The sequence below is a fragment of the Siniperca chuatsi genome, linkage group LG9, assembly GCF_020085105.1.
Source record: "Siniperca chuatsi isolate FFG_IHB_CAS linkage group LG9, ASM2008510v1, whole genome shotgun sequence".
In the NCBI taxonomy this organism is placed as follows: Eukaryota; Metazoa; Chordata; class Actinopteri; order Centrarchiformes; family Sinipercidae; genus Siniperca; species Siniperca chuatsi.
The window spans coordinates 26,929,729-26,949,358 of record NC_058050.1 but is presented as its reverse complement, the minus strand read 5'-3'; the positions used below and the strand labels follow the sequence as shown (position 1 = coordinate 26,949,358).

Below are 19,630 nucleotides of genomic sequence, written 5' to 3'. Positions count from 1 at the left end.
GAAGATTATGAACTTTGGAAGTTTTCTACAGGAAAATGATTCAAAGCAGAGCGATGATCCATCACGTCTCCTCTGCACATTTAATTAACTGAACAGCATATGATTACTCATGCCTTTCACAACAGGAAACCAACACTAGGCTCATCCAGACCTATTTTGAGTGTGTGAGCTTGTATGTTCCATGCATACTGGCATTTATTATAACAAAAACGTTTGACGGAGGCTTGACTCATGAAATTTGTGTGCTCCTGCTGCAGTTTCCCATAAACCATCTATGTTTTTGATCTGGTCTTATAAACATGTTTCATTTAGTCATGCTTTAGTGGGTTATGTAACTATAAACAAGCCCAGGCCCTCCTGAGACTTGCTGCACTGTGTAAAGAAAAAAACTATACTGATGCCATAACCAGGGCGAGGAGCTTGATCCAGTAGTGACCTGCAGCATATACACTCCTTCACATACACACAACTACATAAATACTTTCTCTCTTTAAGCTATACTCGGGTTGCATTTATCTATTAATTTGTGCTATCAATTTATTTGTGTGAGTGTGCTCAGCATTGTCTCTTGCATGAGTCTGCTGTAGCGATATGTGCCCAAGTTTGACCTAAGCCAGAGACCCCCAGGGACCACAGACGTTCTGCCTCACACCTGGTTCACTCACAGCAGCATTAGTTACTATAGCAACGCTCCCTGTCTAAAATTAGAGAATGAAACGTGCCTCTGTCAGGCCCCTCTGGCAAATCTGTCCACAGGTACATACTCGCACACAATAACATGGCAGCCCTACCCATCAATATTTGTCTATAATCTTTCTATCTCACAGTCTGGCAAAGTCAAGCATTGAAGTCTACAATTATGTGTCACATTTAAATTTTAAGTGCTAGGTTCCCAGGTGATTTACATATAGAAAAAGCTTGAATTCATATTCACACCAGTAATGCAAGCAGTCAGGAATGACTACAACTACACTCTGGTATAAATACAATAAGGAGTTGACTGTTAAACTATTAAAATAGCAATTTCTTTCTGTATTCCCATATCGGCCTCAACAAACAATGCTCTTAGAGGAAACAGGAAGGGGATAACCCAGCCCCTCTGTCCCCTATCCCCCTCTACTCCACCCTATTTTGCTTTTATATCTTTCTCTATAATCAATCATACATCTCAATCCACTTGTCATTATTTCTTCTTCACTAGCTATCGTCCTGGCATTCCGGCACCATTATCCTCCCATCCTTCCGTCCAGCTATCTCCCTCCTCCAATATCTCCTCAGTGGGGTTACGGTACTTGACCTTTAACCACCACTCTCTTTTTTCCCCTCACTCACCTTTCTAAAATTGTTAATTTTGGTGGTGGAGCCCACCATGTTCCACTTTTCTTGTCCTCTTCTTCCCAATCCCCCTCCCCCAACACACACACACACACATACATCTGCGATCTCCTGAACATCCTCTCCTCCTCCTCCTCCCTGTATTACAGTGGCACCATGATGCTTTAATTAGCGACTGTGGGATTTGTCTCTTGGCATCTTTTCCTCTCCTACTCTGCATTCAGGCGTTTTGCTCTGATAAACCACCAAGCAGCTTGAAATGACAGCAGCCACAGTACCAATAACAGGGGACCGTGTTGAGGGAACTGGACCAGATCAGCACTGAGAAATACTATAATTAATAGTTTTAAGGATTTACACTGTAGCTTTTCTTAGTACCAGCACTAAAATTATCAAGCCCCCTGTATTTTAAAATGGCATTACAGTGTTGACAAAACAATTTCACCTCAAGGTTCTTTCAAGAGATATTCTGAAAAGCTTTCAACCGCATCACACAGCTCTCATCAGCAGATTGATTTTGCTCAATATTCCACGATTCTGAGCATTTCTAGAATTGTCAGAAATCACTGCCCCTTTCACTCATTCACAATTTCCTATAAAATAGACATTCAATATTTTACTTAGTGCACAGTATATTGTGATTTCAGATAATTATGGATGATCATCATTTTATCAGGTCGATTCTAATTTTTGCATCTATAAAATGCAACATTGTGGAACTGTTGGCAAAATAATAAGTGTGTACATGCCATGGACACTACTTTTTTGTTCCACTGTTGGAATTTTTAGGGTACTTTATAGTACATAGATTTCACACTTCAGACGATAAAATAAATTAGCAGACAGTACATTTAGCACACTACATATTAAATGGAGAGTAATATCAGACACAGCCTAGAACTTCTCATTCAAGTTGACTTCAAGTTCATTCTTGACCTTAGATGTAGCAGTCAACAAAACCTCAAGGTCCATTTAGTAGCTTCTGGAGCTTTACACCGCATCGGAAGATTGAGTTTGCTCAATTGCCATGGAACTGTAGATGTTCAAACTTTCCATGATTCTGAGCACCTCTAGGAAATCTTGTCTGTATTACAGTGGTTTGTTCAAATCATATTTAAATAGAGATGGGCTGGGCAATCTGGCCAAAAAGTAATTTTTTTTTTAAACATATGGATGATTCATGATTTTATTTTATTTTTCCTGCACAGAAGCAAAAAGACCAAAATATGATTCAAATGTATATTTTTAAGGCCTGCATGTGCAAAACCTCACTTCCAAGCATGTCATAGCATGTCTTTTCTTTTTTTACAATAGTTCCATTTTTCATAGGCTTTATCAGACAAAATGTTGTGATGACTCATGTCCAATAATAATACAAGAACAACCTACGTTACAAGACCATTCTAAAATAAAATTCTGATCCCATAGTGCTGCTAATGGTCACTTATCATGCAGACAATTCAATCTGACCTTAAAGTGATCTGATCTGGATGCTAGCGTTTATTCTCTTACCTTCACTCTCCCTTTCTCCACTGAATGATTTGCCTACAAGTCCCAACTAGGCACAATTCGAGGACCTGTCAATTAAAGTATTTTCAGGAGGGGATCAACTTCAATTCAAGTGTGAGCATCGAGTTTAACAAATATCCGTGGCTAGTCAATACCACAGTCATCAAAATGACTAGATATTCAACTTTGGAGCAACAACGGGATCCAAGCCAACTAGCCAGCCTGTAAGTTAACAATTATGTTAGTCTGCATATCAACCAGTCAGTCAATTAGCATGCCAAACAGCCAGCTATGCCTACCCAGTGGCCTGTGATGATATAGAGTGATGGGCCTCATTGCACACAGCAGCACCACCTCTCATTTGTCATGGATCACTGAAATGAATAATTACACTTAATCACCTCTGTTTCCCTGCCTGCTCGCTGTCCTTTCTCTACAGTGGAGTCATACTGTGATAATAGTTAATCCAGTAGCTCCGTCTTTGGTGAGAACGAAGGCCGACATAATTTCATTTCTTCATCTCCACTCCTTTGTTACTCTCTTCTTAAAAAGGGGGACATGTTTTTAAGTCCTTATTTAGTCTGTGATTAGGGGTGGGCGGTATACCGGTTTCTTCACCGGTCTCACATTCTGCCACAACATGGACTTAGCAATACCATCATTACCATGATAAATGTTTTAGCATATTATAACTAATGTGCTGTACTGTGGCTGCGATAACATACAGGTAGAGGGCTGCGCACATACTCATAAAACTGAAGTTACATCCAGTAAATACTATTTTCCTCGCTAACGCCGACTCCGGTAACACGAAGATGTGGATGGTAACGTTATGAGCAAAGCATGCTAATTTCTCTGTTGTTGGCTGCACAAATCAACCCAGTGGGTTAACTTTTTTTTATTTTTGATGGACATGTGCCCACAACAACTGGAAAACTCTTATGTGTGCGCGCTAAGTTAACCATTTTACTTCGGACTGCTTTAGCTTTGACTGTGGTAAGTTACAAAGCAGGATTTGTTTTAAAACTGAGGCTCAAGGATGGATCGATACCAACTTCAAACTTGGAAGCTGTAAGTTAGCAGTTTTTATGTCGCTTGGCTGTGTATTTTGCAGGTTAGCCTGTTGAACTTGGCGTTAGCAGGTTGCGGGGCTAATGTGGCTAGCAACTATTGTACTCGATGTTGGCTGTTGAATGTGGCTGTGATAAAATACTCTTCACCACTTCCATGTCAACTGACAGTGGACAGAGATACTGACAACAAATGAGAACACATGTGCCTGATTCACTGTTGGGCTGGTCAGATGCAGTACAGTGCTGGCTGCTTTATCTAGGATGTGAACTTTTTGATAAGTCAGCCAGAGAGTGCCTGTCCCACTCAGTAGCTCAGTGTGTGTATTAATAGCAGATGTGTCAGATCCAGAGCAGACCAGACGTCTGCCATCTCAACCTGGACTGTGAAACGGAAGGAAATGGACAAGATGACAGAGGAGTACAGGAGAGGACAAGACAAAGTGAGATGGCCAAGTCAAAATGGAAACATCTCACAATGAGGCTGAAAACAGATAGCCTACTGGTTGCAGGGTACGGCAGAATGCTCTTCTGCCTCCAGCTCATAACACACTTACCAACTCTGGCTACAAATTAAGGTAGTGGTGGTTTATACAGCTACATAGTTACATAGTGTAGCTATGTATATAGTACATCACAGTATTTCTGACATTTTCCAATGGTAACATTGGTACCACGTATGAAGGGTGAGTCCTTACCGCAGCTTTGCTGCATGTCATCCCCTCTCTCTCCCCTGCCTTTCCTGTCTCTCTCTACTGCCAATGTCAATATAAGTGAAATGCCAAAAAACAAACAAACAAAAACAAAACACTGGTACATCATGATACTGTAGTATCACTGGAAACGGGCGGCGCTGACTGGTATACACACAAAAACAAGAAATCAATATCAGCTGTACGCTATATTTAGAATATTTTCAACGCCTTACCTTGCCGTCAGACAGCCTTTCCGACGGGAAACTGACGCCTTTTATCGCTCTCTCCAAAGCCATGACCAGACTCCTTTGACAAAAACAGTAATTTTACGGCGCAGAACACAGGAGTTGCTGTTCTACACAACTCTGTTTGACGGCAAGGTAAAGCGGCGAAAAAAACATTCTAAATATAGCGTACACTTAAACTGTTATTGACTTTTGTAGGTGGCAAAAGTCAATAACACTGTGTGCAGGTGATTAATTTAAAAAAGAAAAAAATGTATCCTATCTAGTGTACCTAGGACTTTTTTTACCCCCTTTTGCCGTGGTATTGAATGGGGTATCGAGTATCGTTTTTTTTATACTAGTATTGTATCAAAGTTTAAAATTCTGGTATCGTGACAATCTCACTTTCCATATACAGCAGTTTTTACTGCTAGGAGCAAGACTCAGTGATTCGCTAAGGTTCCATTCTCAACATGGGACCCATATTTAGAGTGCCTCACAAAGCTGGATAACAAATAAAACCTGGATTTAAAACCACTTGACCAGCATTCTCCACGTCAAGCTAACCTTATACTGACATTCACCCTGGGACAATCCTGAGTTAGCAAGTTAATCCTGACTATAGTTTACAGCAATGCAGACACCACCTATCACAATCATTTTCACATCCCTGTGATTTCAAATACCTCCCTCACAACACTACCAACAACCACCTCCAAAGTCATATCACAATTTTCAGCTCAAGTCCAAAAAATGAGGGCACTCGAATGCCCTCAGAGTGATGAATCCCAACTGTCAGCTTACTTTTACTGAAAAAAAGTGTAGTACATTTCTATGGCTGCCTTGGTAACCGCATCACAGCAGGGTAGTTTCATATTACTTATGGTTTTAGGTTTTAATAGGCTTGAGCAAAGTTTTTATTAAATTGTTCATTGATGTGTGACATACAGTACATCAACACTGTGATGAGAAAATGTTTGGCACAGGCTGGCAAGTAGTTGTAGTTGCTTACTGGAATTTTTAAAAAGGGGTGCGACTTCATTGCATCAATGTCTGCGGCACATAAAGCTTCAACAAATATTTAGAATGTATCCTCATGTAAAAAAATCAATATGACTTCAACATAACTTTACAAAAAGACAAAAAACCTATCTAATTCATGCAATTGTAATATTAAATGTTAATTAATTCTCAATAATTGAGTGTTTTTATTGAATGGCCATATTATTCATTTATTTCTTTAGGCTACTTAGGGATGATTATATCATATCATATTGTGATTTTTGTAATGTCAAAACAATGCTTAAAATCACACTCAGGCCCGGGTTTTGTTATTCATTTTCAGATTGATATATAACCATGGCAGCAGAGATACGGTATGTAAATATATATTAAAAAAAAAATGCTTTGGTTTTGGTTTTAATGGAAGATCACTACTAATTAACCGGTTAGCAATGCTCTCATCCTGAAAGTCTAGTAGTGGAGCCTTTGACTCAGAGCATGTCCTCATGTCTTGAGACAGAGTGTAATTCACAACCTTTGCCACCTGTCACCCCATTCCTTCGTATGTCTCTCTCTCTTTGTTGTCTGTCTCTCTTGAGAGCCCAGCTAGCTTTGACTAATCCCCACCAGCACTGACTGACAGATAAACATTTGCTCTCTCAGCCACTGTGCCTAAGTAGGCTTCCATCCTTCCTTGGCTTTATTTCCTCTCCTTTCTTTTCCTGCATTCATATGCTTTGAAATCAATGTCACAGGTGCAAGGGGGCACTACGTATGGACATCTAGCCATTGCAGCTCTACAAGCTCAACAAGAATTTGGGACTAGAGCAAGACACAAGAAGTTTAGATCCACAAGTTACTATATATAGGAGGTAGTTGGAGCAATTCTCACATGTAGCTTGCTCCTGATGCTCATGGGATTTTCATGTTGTACCTGATATGAAGAACTAGACAAGATCTGCCAACTCCTGGTGTCATTAGTAACACTGGCTTTAATGGGAATAGAATGTGATGCATGTGTTTCCAACACATCCTTGTTCACATGGAGCACTCCTCCACAGCCTTCTCTCTCCCTTGAGATTGAGCTTCGCTGCAAGGCTTCTTCTCCTGAGTGTCACCTCACAGAGACGAACTGGGACACACACAGACATATTTACATTGGCCCTGGCAGGCTATATAGGCCCATAGTTTCTCAGCCACTTAATTAAGACTGGACCATCTATTCGGTAATAATCCTAAACACATTTTCATACCTCTTCCATTTCGGTCAATGAAGGCAGTCGCAGCAACACAACTACATTATACCAGACCAAGTATTACATTCCTGTGAACCAGGATGTCAAACATTAACAAGAGCAACACCATGGATCAAACTGCTGAGCTAACCAGTTGTCAATATTTTGCATTTTGTTCATATTTTGTAAAGCTACACATAAGAAGGCTGGCTATTACTTATCCTCTAATAAACATTGTTAAAGAACAACACAAACCACTTCTCAGCTTGACTCCCCATTCCTGAGATAATTTGATTTTGAAATATCTTTAGTACGACAGGTATTGGAAGAATTCCGCACGCCAACACTTTGTACAACAATGATGCATATTGGCAACAGACATGCTTAGCCTCTATGAAAGTGAAAAGAAATTGATAACTGATAAGGATAACTGGACAGCAGGGTCCAACATTAAGATCCAACAGCAGAACTGGCCTAGTTCCATTAGGATCACACTGTTAAGCAAAAGTTTTTGAGACAATATTTGGATATGGAGTACTGGCAGAAGTCTTGGGTTTAAATGGCTGAAATAAATGAATGAATGACATCTAATTTTAGATTTTCACCACTGCCTGAAAGGTTTGAGCCAAAAAGAGACTTCATACATCAATCAATCAATCAATCATTCATTCACTTTGTATATGAATGACAAAGCTCTACATTAATGATAACATTAAGTACGTGAAAAATTTTAAAAGTTAAATAAAAAAAAACAACAGCTAGTGATGCAATGTATCCACCAGTTACCAGTATTAGCCAGTAAAGCTAGAAATTGGCCAGTTACTTGAAAACCAGCAGCATAGGCATTTTGCACTGAAGACATTTTGACATGTCACAGAAGGAAAAGCACAGGTGTAATTAATAAAAATTAATAATGGCTGAATAGCATTTAGCTGCTATTGTTCATGCTGACTTACTGTCATACTGCCATAGCATACTGGGACAGAACAGATGTAATGTTAATAGTAAAGCCTGTGCTTTTCCTACTATGAGAAATTAAAATGTCTGCTGTGAAAAAGGCCTATTGCTTAAGTCTGGGTTATGATTATGTCACTTAAAAGAGGAAAAAAATATAGCAGAAAGATTCCTTGGCTCCCTGTAAAATCCAGAATATATATATAGTCCTTCTCCTCACCTACAAAGCTCTTAATGGTCAGGTACCATTGTATCTTAAAGAGCTTGAAAGAACACTGCGCTGCCAGAATACAGGGTTACTTGTGGTTCCTAGAGTCTCCAAAAGTAGATTGGGAGCCAGAGCCTTCAGTTATCAAGCTGCTCTCCTGTGGAACCAGGTCCCAGTTTGGGTTCGGGAGGCAGACACCATCTCCACAGAGAGTAGGCTAAGACTTTCCTGTTTGATAAAGCTTATAGTTAGGGCTGGCTCGGGTGAGCCCTGAACCATCCCTTAGTTACGCTGCTATAGGCCTAGACTGCCGGGAGACTTCCCATGATGCACCTCTCTCCTCCTCTCCCTCTCCATCTGTATGCATTCTTATCCCATTAATGCAAATGAAATGAAAACTTTCAAGCAGAACCAATTAGTGAAACACAGTTAGTAAAATCCAAATTGGCCAATGTTTCTCTAAATAACTGGAAATTAATATCAGCCAGAACGTTTTATAGACTTTATTTGATTAATAAAATTGTGTTACTACTGCACACTCAAAAAACTATGTGCACACTGTAGTTTCATCCAGTTATGTCAGCCTCCCTGATGAACCTGTTTGTCCATGCACAATTCCTACAAACCTTCAATCAGTCAGTCTGATATGCTGAGTTATGAAACACACAGTATTAGCACACGCCTCTTTGACACCTCTACGTGACTGGAAAACTGTTGTACTAGAGTGTGTATATTTGTGTGGGTCTGTCATGCACATCTTTACATCCTGGTCGGCCATTACAAAATGCCTCTGGCACAGAGAAAAATGCAGCTCAAAGGTAAAGGAAGGCAGTCAAATGTGTAGAGTGTCAATGTGCTGCATTTACAATTGAACCTACAATGTGAATTTGAATATTGTTTCGTGTGCATAGTCCAAATCCAACCAAAGAAGAGGAAGTCCTCTCCGAACTAATTTGTAATAGCAGCATTACCTGTTATTCACAGGAAGGACACAACTCTTCATCCAAAGTGGAGATAAGACAGATTTACTGGGACAGAAACCACCATGGACAGAAATACAAGTGTAAATATTGAATTTTTAAATGTTATACTCCATCTCTTTTGCTTCCATTGGATATACTCTGACGGTAATGAAATAAAAGCCAGCAGTGCCACTGAAGGCTTTCTGTGACCATTTAACACATCTGTAACACTGAATCAAAAAGGACCAGTGTTTTATGTAATTGGCAGAATATCAGAACAAACAAAGATAGAAGGGGTTGTGATTTACATTTTTTCATAGATCAGAGTTCAGTCCAGATTAACTGCTCTTGCAGGGAATTTGTTTTTAGAACCCGTCTTGGCCATGCAGCACCCCTGGATGCATATTAAATGCATGAACACATTAAGTATATAGACACCAAACTTTTTCGGTCATCATTAAGTAATGCTTAGTCTATTGTCATTTTGATATAATATGATACAAAGGGTTTCATTCTGAGCTCGCAAATATGATTCAGGACTAAATACATTTACCCAAGAAGTAATCGTGTGAAGGAGGAGTAATTACGTAAACTATTACTTGAACCCAACTCTAGTAGAAACATTTACAAACATTTTGTTTGGGGAGGAATAGATAATGAGGAAGTTGGTCTTTAGCCCAGTGGTGGGAACCAGATGAATGAGTTCTAATCAAAGCAAGCCAGTCTGTATCAACACGGGACTGTGTAATCGCTGTATCGTGCCTCCCTCTCATCCTCTCCTGGCCCAGTCCAAACAATAGCATGGATTAACTGTTCTTCCCATCTACTGGCAGCAGGCAGCAGTAACCAGGACTGCAATTAAGAGCCCCTCTGGCTGCTCTCTAGAGACACAGTTCTGATGCCCTCGTGGTGCAAATGACAAGGCCTGCCAAACAGCTCTGCAGGGCACAGGTACACCGAGCAGTCAATACGTTGATATGGGTCATCAATGGCGACTAGTAGACAGGAAGGCTTTTGTAAGTCAAGGGCTTTCCATCAGCTAAAGTGTGCCTGAAGCACAACACGTTGAACCTCTTAATACAAGCTTTAACCCGTCTCCACTATCAGCTGGTACATGAAGGTAAGACATCACCCTCCGTAATGAAACTACTAATTGTCATTGATTGCACTGCCTCCACTGTCATTTATATTAAGAAATACAAAGACAAGGAATGTGGTTCTCAATTATAAAGATCTTAATTTTAACTACTAACTTCATTAAAAACACACGCCTGTTTTGGCCCCAAGTAAGTCTAGGAGATAAAAAGGGCTTCCCTCCCCAGGGATGGCCACTAGAAAACCAAAAGTAAACCTCTCCGTGGCCTGGGCTGCACGTGCAAACAATAAGCACTTTCACTTTACATTATACATTACACACAGAGCAACAAACACACAAGGCTAATGGCTCTGACCACAGCATCGCAAGCCCCACCACAGCCACTGCAACACTTGACTAAACTGCACCATGTTGCACAGAAGAGTACAGACAAAAACAGTATCAGAGAGTGGCCATCAATGGCTCCAAGAGGGCTGTGGCTGGGGGTCGGCGAACTGATGATTTTAGATCGTGATCAATCTTGAAGGCGTCCACAATCTACTTTTCAGGCGAATCGTAGCAACTGTGTATTTAATGTCTTCTTCTGTTTCCAAACTTCATATAACCTCAATAACTAGTGGATCTGTGCTACATGAACAAACCAATAGAATGATGTAGCCAACTAGATGACTATGCTGACTAGACGAAATACATGACGTGGCTCTTCCTTGGGTGACGTATTGAAAAGGTCCTGGAACAGGAGGCAGCCATTCAACAGGTGCTGAAGGCGGACAGAAAAGCAAGACACCTTGTGCCAACATGGCAAGATATAGACGTTTTGGAATCTGTCAAGAAGGCCCTCAGTCCTCTCAGAGATTTCACAGATGCGCTGTCAGGTGAGGACTACGTGAGTGTGTCTTACTTGAACACCGTGCTCCGCCTGTTGAAAATGAATATCTTGAGTGCAGATGCTGAGGACACTGACCTTGCAAAATATGCTCAAGCACGCATGCTTGCTCATGCTCAGGCATCAAGCACCTCAACAACCACAGACACATCTTCCTCACCACCCTTGAAAGAGGTACTTGAGGGAGAACTGGCATCATACCTCTCCATAACTGAGGCTGACAGTGAGGTGAATCCCATGGAGTGGTGGAGAGTGCACCAGGAAAACTTTCCAAGGATTGGTCGCATTGCAAAAAAATACCTGTGTATACCAGCAACCAGTGCACCGTCAGAGAGGGTTTTCAGCACAGGTGGAAATACTTATAGACCAATTAGTAGCCAACCATGTAGACCAACTTAAAAAATGTTTCATTATTAGACCTGAATGACATTTTTTAATCTCCTTTAGAACAGAGAAATGAAGGAGGGGTTTAACCTAATTTACATGGTCAGGAAAATGGACGGCAGTTCCTGATGTTAGTTTTGATAGCATAGTGAACTTGCATTGCGTATTTACAAAAAAAGCCTTCACATTCAAGATTGCAAAATCCAGTTCTACATAGCCAATCACATCACAGCTCATATTACAGGTCAGTAAGCTTAACCAGCCATGGCTTCTGTAAGAACCCAACATGAACTGACCCTCAGGTCTTTATGCACCAAATGCTGCCAACAGCAGAAAGACATAACATGGACAATCTAGCATTCTTAGCCAGCCATTCATTCAGACTCTCTTCATGTTTCATGATATTCCCTCCATGACCTAGCTCCAACACGAGTGTTCTTAGGAAGTTCTTAGGATGAGTATGTGTGGGTTTGTTTGTGTTTGTGTGTGTGCGTGTGTGGGTGTATATCAAGTTCAATGAGAAAGTAACCACAGTTTCCTCATTGCCTCAGCCGCACCTCTTAAGTTTGTGAGAACCACGACCTAAAAAGGGGAAGCAAATAATACCTGGCTGACTGCCTTTGAAAGCATTTTCTATGCACATAAACAATCATGAGACCAGTTTCAGACTCCTTCAGGATTAGCACCACATGGACAACCACACCGGCCGAAAAACAAGCTTAACACACATCTCATTATCCAATTCAAAAGCTGGACTTAGTCCCATGTTTTTTACCATCACTGAAGCTACCTGATGTGAAAGATATCATATCAGTCATGGAAGGACACACAATCTGTCTGTCTGCACCCTGTCAGCCCTCATAGAAAATCAATGAGCCAGTTAATTTAGTGCAATGGGACACCCACAGACATCAGTGCTAGTAGAGCTGACCTTGTAGCACATGGCCTATGGCAGCCTACAAAATGATCAGTGTCAAGTACAGTTAGCAGTATACTGCTATTGGAACAGAGCTTGAGATTTAAAACAAGTCCAACTCTGTATATTCTGTTGCACAGGGCCCTGGCACATGATTGATGGCTGTTCTGGATTGAGGCTATCCTAACACAAAACCGGCCATGCTGAACACGTGCTCAAGCTCTGTAAGCAAACTAACAGCCAAGGTGTTACAGGAAGGTGTGACAAAAATGTGTGAAACAGGTGCTAGCCACATTGCCTACCTCATTACACCACAGTGCTGAAGCTGGGTTTTAATATGACTTTGATAAAGATGTCCTGTGTAGTCTGATGCCAAAAGCCTGTGCTCTGACACGGAGACATGCTTTTTGGGCGGTAAGGGAGTTAATAAGTGGACTGGACACTGAGTTGGTGCGACAGGCAGCAAGCCTGGTCCATCCAACTTAAAACAATCTATGGATCATACAAGAAAAAATAGCAAGTGTGCCTATGTGAAAGCACCAGACTTTCATAAATGGGCTGAATCAAAGATCTAGTTCACATCCTGTCTGGTAGTTCTGCACTGTAACTCTGTCATTTTCTAATTAACAGTGTGACTCATTTCATTACTTTGGCATCATTCATCAGCCCACATGTTTTGCATACCTACGGCTGGAGCATCATACTCATCACCCAGAAGTATTTCTGGTGCTGAGTATGCCAGAGATCCACAACTGGTTGTCAGCTTTTTCCCTGGCTGAAACTTGTTACTGAATCCAAAGTCAGTGAGCTTGACCAGCCCTTGTTTCTCGAAGAACACCACATTCTCTGGCTTGAGGTCCCTGTGCACCACATGCAGCCGATGGCAGTAAGAGATAGCGTGGACAATCTGGGCAAAATATTTCTTAGCAAGCTCTTCATTCAGACCCTCCTCATGTTTCATGATGTAGTCAAACATATCCCCTCCATCGCCTAGCTCCAAGATGAGGTAAAGTTTGGTCTGAGTATCAATCACTTCATACAGGCGCACAATGTTGGGGTGCTGGACCAGCTTCATGCAGCGGACTTCCTGGAAAAGATGGCCTGTGGCCACGGTGTCTAGCTTAGTCTTGTCGATCACCTTCACCGCCACTTTCTCCCCAGTGAAGACGTGGCGCGCCAGCTTGACTACAGCAAAGTGGCCACGGCCCAGTGTCTTGTCCAGGTCATACAGGCCAGCGATCTTGCCATCATAGCCCCGCTTGAAGCCTGCCATAGCTGGAGAGGGCGATGGGGAGAGGGGAGCCCCCACTGTAGGCAGGAGCCGGTTGGCTGAGTTGCGTGGGTCCAGCTTAGTTCAATTCATCGAAGGCTGAAGGAGAAACCCATGTCTCCAGCTTCCTAAAAGATATAAGACACACAAAATGACCACAGTTTTAATAAAGAAACATTACATTGGCAAAGTTGACCATAAAACAGAATAACACATTAATGAGTCCAAATTAAATTTTAAGCATTTCCCATGTTCACCTCATTGTTATATTTCTCAGACAACACTAATGTACCTGCCCCCTCCCAGAGTGAAGCACTGAGCAGAATAATGCTTGGATATGTTACAGAATAAAAGAGCTTCCATTAAGCCTATTGAACAAAAATACGAGTAAAGATGAAGATAAGAGCAAAAATAATATGTGCGTTAGGGCATAGAAACTTCATACTTAACGCTAAATCCCCGGCTTGCTGAATACTCAGAGGAGGCGTAGGGCTTGTTTTGACAGGTTGGCTGCTGCATTCACGTTAGCTAATTTATCCTGATGTGCTGCCTCGTGCTGCTACAATGAACCAAGTAAAACTTTCCTAAAACTGTAATAAAACGCTTCCAATAGTCGCACGAAGGCAGCTGACCTGCTACCACAGCTGAGTTTGACAGACTAGTCCAGAAGTCAGCTGCATAACGGGCCCAGCGGTAACACAAACTAACGTTAGCCTAACGTTACCAGGGGCTAGCTCGTTGTTCATTGATTTATCAACGTTAGCTTACTGGCTGACTAACGTTAACTGCTTTCGTTCTTTGACGTTAGAACGTCGCCCGCTAATTCACAAACCCACCCAACAATAATCTCCACATAAACACATTTACCCGTGTAACAGAGCGCTGGCCATTCAGGTACACAGGTGCTGCTTTAAATATCACACAGCTAGCCATAGTTAGCATGTAGCAAGCTAAAGTTACTACGGCTCGCTCAGCTCACCTCTCCAGCTTCTCTTCGGTAAACATAAAGCCCCGAGTCCGGTCTTTACCGGGTATCTTGGGTCCTCGAGTGCTCTCTATTGAAGCTTATCGCAGATTGTCAGAGAAGACAAGGATGGTACCGCCTCTTCGAGGTGACCGCAGCACTCCGAAGGTGCCTATGCCCAGGGTTCATCCGTAAAACGAGGCATTGCATCGTTGGCAACAGCAGCCCTAATCGGAATCGCTGTATCCTCCCTGCCGAGGCGGTGGGGCTGTGATGCTACCTTCACGTCCTGAGAAAAGTGTCGAGTTTTCCCACACGATTAGACTTTTGCCAGGATGGGATTACCATAGCACATCATACACGTTCGAAAATGATTCCACTGTTAAAGAGATATGCATCACAAATGTTTAATAAATGAATGAAAACATACTATACAACGCCAAACTTCTCCCATTAAATTTACCATAAGGTGGACAAATATTTTTTTCAGAGCGAAAAAAAAGTTTTTTTAATTTGTCAACTTATTTTTGTTTTTTTGGTTTTTTTATATAACAGTAAGGTTAAAGGGCATTTACCTGTCGGGCAAGTTGTATGGTCACAATTTGGGAGCTCAGAGTCACGAGGACCACGTGAAGGCAGCATAAGAGCATCACCAACCGCATTCGACTCTGACGTCAAACAAAGTCTTTTGATTGGGAAAGGTTGCTGAAACATTCTATTTACACAACAATAAAAAAACATACGGTAGAATAAGTAGGCCTGTCTAATTGATAAAGGTATGGCAGTTTGGCCTTAATGAAAGGGAGTATTCTTGTATGAGTATTATTGGTGTATTTTGAGACATGCATAGCAGGACGTCCCAATATGTCGCCCAATTAGCCAATAATTTAATACAAGGAGACAACATCCGACAACACTTGATGTGGTGATCGTCCTTAAACATGTATCTTTCATACTACAAGATTTAAACAACCTACGTTTTTGTGCGATGGATCCATTGCCTGACAGTGTTGCCTGGTCTTCCCAATAAACGGCGTGCAGTGACACCTAGTGACGGACAAAACAGACATTTGTTTTGGCCTTTACTTGACTTACCTGAGTATGTTCCTTCTCTGATTGGATGCTGACTGTGACTTTTGAAGAAAAATGTGGTCTGATTTTGGAGGCATCACTGTTTTTTCTCACCTATACTGAGAAACCTCACCCTGCACCAAGACCTGAGTTGCCAACAGGGTGTGTTTCCTCCCAATCTATTTGTGTTTCACGTTCTCACAAAATGTTTCCTCATTCACGGATTCACACACTCTCATTCACTTTTTGCATGAAATTATAAAGTATCAGTATTTTTCTTTGAACTTGGCTCTAAAGGTTATGTACTGTATTTGCAGTAGTATTTACTAAAACATATAAGTAAGAGTGTCATTTTTATTTCTGACCATAATATTTTATTCATTTTATTCCTGTTTAAGTACTGTGCACAGCCCAACAACAAGGACAGAGATGAATTCTAACAATAGAAAACAGCCTCCATGTAAGAAAGTAATAAGGTTTTGTGAGAGAATCCAAAGAATGTGGAAAAGAAAGAATGCCCACATATATATTTCCAAGTGTGTATTTACTTATGGTGGGAAAATATATGTAAATATATTATTATTTATTTATTATCGGACTAGAACACTGCGCTCCCAGAATGCAGGGTTACTTGTGGTTCCTAGAGTCTCCAAAAGTAGAATGGGAGCCAGAGCCTTCAGTTATCAAGCTCCTCTCCTGTGGAATCAGGTCCCAGTTTGGGTTCGGGAGGCAGACACCATCTCCACAGAGAGTAGGCTTAAGACTTTCCTCTTTGATAAAGCTTATAGTTAGGGCTGGCTCGGATGAGCCCTGAACCATCCCTTAGTTATGATGCTATAGGCCTAGACTGCCGGGAGACTTCCCATGATGCACCTCTCTCCTCCTCTCCTTCTCCATCTTTACGCATTCTTATCCCATTAATGCATGTTACTAACTCGACATCTTCTCTCTCCCGTAGATTTGTGCTTTCGCGTTTCTCTCCTCTCTCCTTTTGTTGTTCTGTCTGCCTCCGGAGCTGCAGAGTCTGGATCTGTGGTTGTGGGCCACCTGCTGCCCCCTTGTTCCTGTTTGACAATTGCTACTACAGTTGTTGTTATAAATATAATAAAAAAAGAAAACTTTATTTATAGAGCACTTATCAAAACAAAGTACAAAGTGCTTCACAACAAGAGAAATAAAATACCACAGTGAATGACGAGATATAAAGAAATAAAATACATAAAATACACAAAAGCAATAAAATAAACAGTAAAATAAACAGCCAGTTCAGGTAAAATCAGGATATGCTTTCAGATAAAAATGTGTTTTGAGACGAGATTTAAACGAAGACACTGACTCAGACAACCTCATTTCTTCGGGCAGGTTGTTCCAGAGCCTTGGGACCCTGATAGCAAAAGCTCTGCCCCCCTTAGTTTTCATCCTGGACTCAGGAACAGACAGGAGACCCCTGCCCGAAGATCTCAAACTACGTGAAGGTTCAGAAGGGATTACAAGGTCTGAAATATAACCTGGGGCCAGGCCATGAAGAGCCTTAAAAGTGATCAACAAGATCTTAAAATCAATCCTAAAACAAACAGGGAGCCAATGTAAAGAGGCTAAAACAGGTGTGATGTGGTCGTACTTCTTGGTCCTGGTTAAGAGCCGAGCAGCTGAGTTCTGTACAGTCTGCAGTCGTGTCAAAGTCGTGTTGTTATTGGCTCTGTTACTAATACTGTCATTATTTTTCCTATAGCTGTCATTCCTATTATTGCTAATTTATTAATATTAACACTACAATTACTATTCTACTATTTAAAAAAAAAATTCTAGGTGGCATTTGCGTTGTGCCTCCCTCTCCCCCACCCCCCTCCCCCAAAACCCCTCTGTCTCTCTCTCAAAACACGGCAGTGGTGGATGGCCGCCCACCATAGAGTCTGGTTCTGTCCAAGGTTTCTGCCTGTTAAAAGGACGTTTTTTCTTGCCACTGTCACCAAGTGCTTGCTCATGGTGGGATTTGTGGGGTCTCTGTAAATAATAATATAAAGAGTACGGTCTAGACCTGCTCTATAGGAAAAGTGCAATGAGATAACATCTGTGATGAATTGGTGCTATATAAGTAAAAATAAATTAATTGAATACAGAGAGGTAACCAATCCGCCTTTTTCACAGCATACATTTTGACTAGTAGGAAAAGCACAGGTGTAATTAAAAACATTAACGATGGCTAGTGTCCCAGTAGCCATGCCCATGAGCCAGAGCATCCACAATACCAGCATCCGTCGACTTTCACACATCTGTGCTTATCCTGTTGAAATTCTGGCTGCGAAAAACGTCTATTAAAGGAAAAAAACCTGAATAAATAAGTGAGAAACATAACAAATGTAGGCGCTTCCATACAGTTGCACTGCATGATATAATTAAGCACTTAACATGTGACATGTTTTAAAATGCTGAGTGAGTCCAGTTGACCTGGATTTAAGATTAAAATGATAAGTTATGCCTCCTCTACAAGTAGAGGTGTGGCATTCACCCAGAGAACAGTGTAGTCCGGAATGTGTGACCCCTAGAGTCAAGTGGCTCTGTTATGTTGTGGGTGCATGGATTGAGCCACAGAGGGAAGGGTCACTGCAAATCAATACTTTATCCTATGATGAAGCATTCTCTATCCTGACGGTGGTAGTCTCTTCTGGGAATATCTTTTAGAGGAATGGTGTTCATCCCTCCAGGTAGAGTTCAGAGACTTGGAGAGCCAATAACAAGGAGCACTAGAGCTGTTCTGGAAGCTTGTTGTGGAGCAACACCTTATTAACACACTTTGTTATTTTTATCCTTCAGTTTGTCATCCATCTGTAGGTATTTGGGGTTTTAACCAGAGTGTGAAAGACAAGGACAAGGTGACCTGAACTTTCATTCTGTAGGCCATGCCTTTAATGTTTATGCATACTGAGATTTCAAGTAGATCTAATGATGTGGATATTATGTCACACTCACAGAAATAAAAAACAATACTGGCAGTGTTGCTTGCTTTTCCTTTTTCAGACTCAAGATGGGAGTGTTGCTTTGTATTTGATGTCACCACACTGTGTACTTATAAACTGTTCTCAAAGTAGAAATTACAGTTTGCTTCTCTGGAGATTCACAGGAGTTTGTTTGATGGGGGAAATCTAAAATAGATTAGGGTTTTTTATTAGCTAAATGATCATCTTATTACCTCTTGATCACATTGCCGCATGGCCCATTCCATTCTGGGACTTATACATTTATTTTGTACTTTTTCCCTTCACTGAGCCACTAAGAACTTCAGAAAAATGGGCTATTCAAGACTCACAAGAGGGTCACTTAAAGGTATCATAATGAACCTAAATCATAGTATAATTTGATCATAACTATGATCCATAACCATGTATCATGGATATGCAATCCCTTTCAAAACATGCTCAGTCTGTAGAGACCGTCATCCTTTATTATGAAAATAGCAACTGAATTCAGATTATTTTCCCACTGCATCACTTGGAGAGTTTGAAATGTTAGCTGCATGGGGCTTTTTTTTTTTTTTTTTTTACAGAAGACATGTTACTGTAGGAAAAACACAGGTGCAAATAATAAAATGAATGGTGGCTGACATCCATTTAGCTGCTTCAGTTCCAGGGTCCTGGCATTGTTCATGCTGGCTCACTGTCACAGCTCACTGAGACACTTGAATATAACAGAGCCAATCGTTAATGTTATTAGTAAGGCCTGTGCTTTTCCTACTGAGACAAGTCAAAATGTCTGCTGTGAAAAAGGACCGTGGTGACAAACTTTTCCCCTTAAATATAAACAGAGCTCTTCTGCGTGTCTCCTTTCAGTGCCAGTGCATTTCACATTGGC

The 19,630-nt window shown here is 41.2% G+C and overlaps 1 protein-coding gene across 1 annotated transcript in view; it reads right to left on the bottom strand.

Annotated features, from left to right (window-relative positions):
- Positions 1-15,033, bottom strand: part of snrka (SNF related kinase a) — a 55,499-nt gene extending 40,466 nt beyond the window's left edge. The window contains 2 exon segments of the mRNA XM_044207978.1: positions 13,161-13,874; positions 14,726-15,033. Coding sequence (XP_044063913.1) covers positions 13,161-13,749 — 589 coding nt within the window. The 5' untranslated portion in view covers positions 13,750-13,874; positions 14,726-15,033.
- Between the last annotated feature and the right edge of the window lie 4,597 nt (positions 15,034-19,630).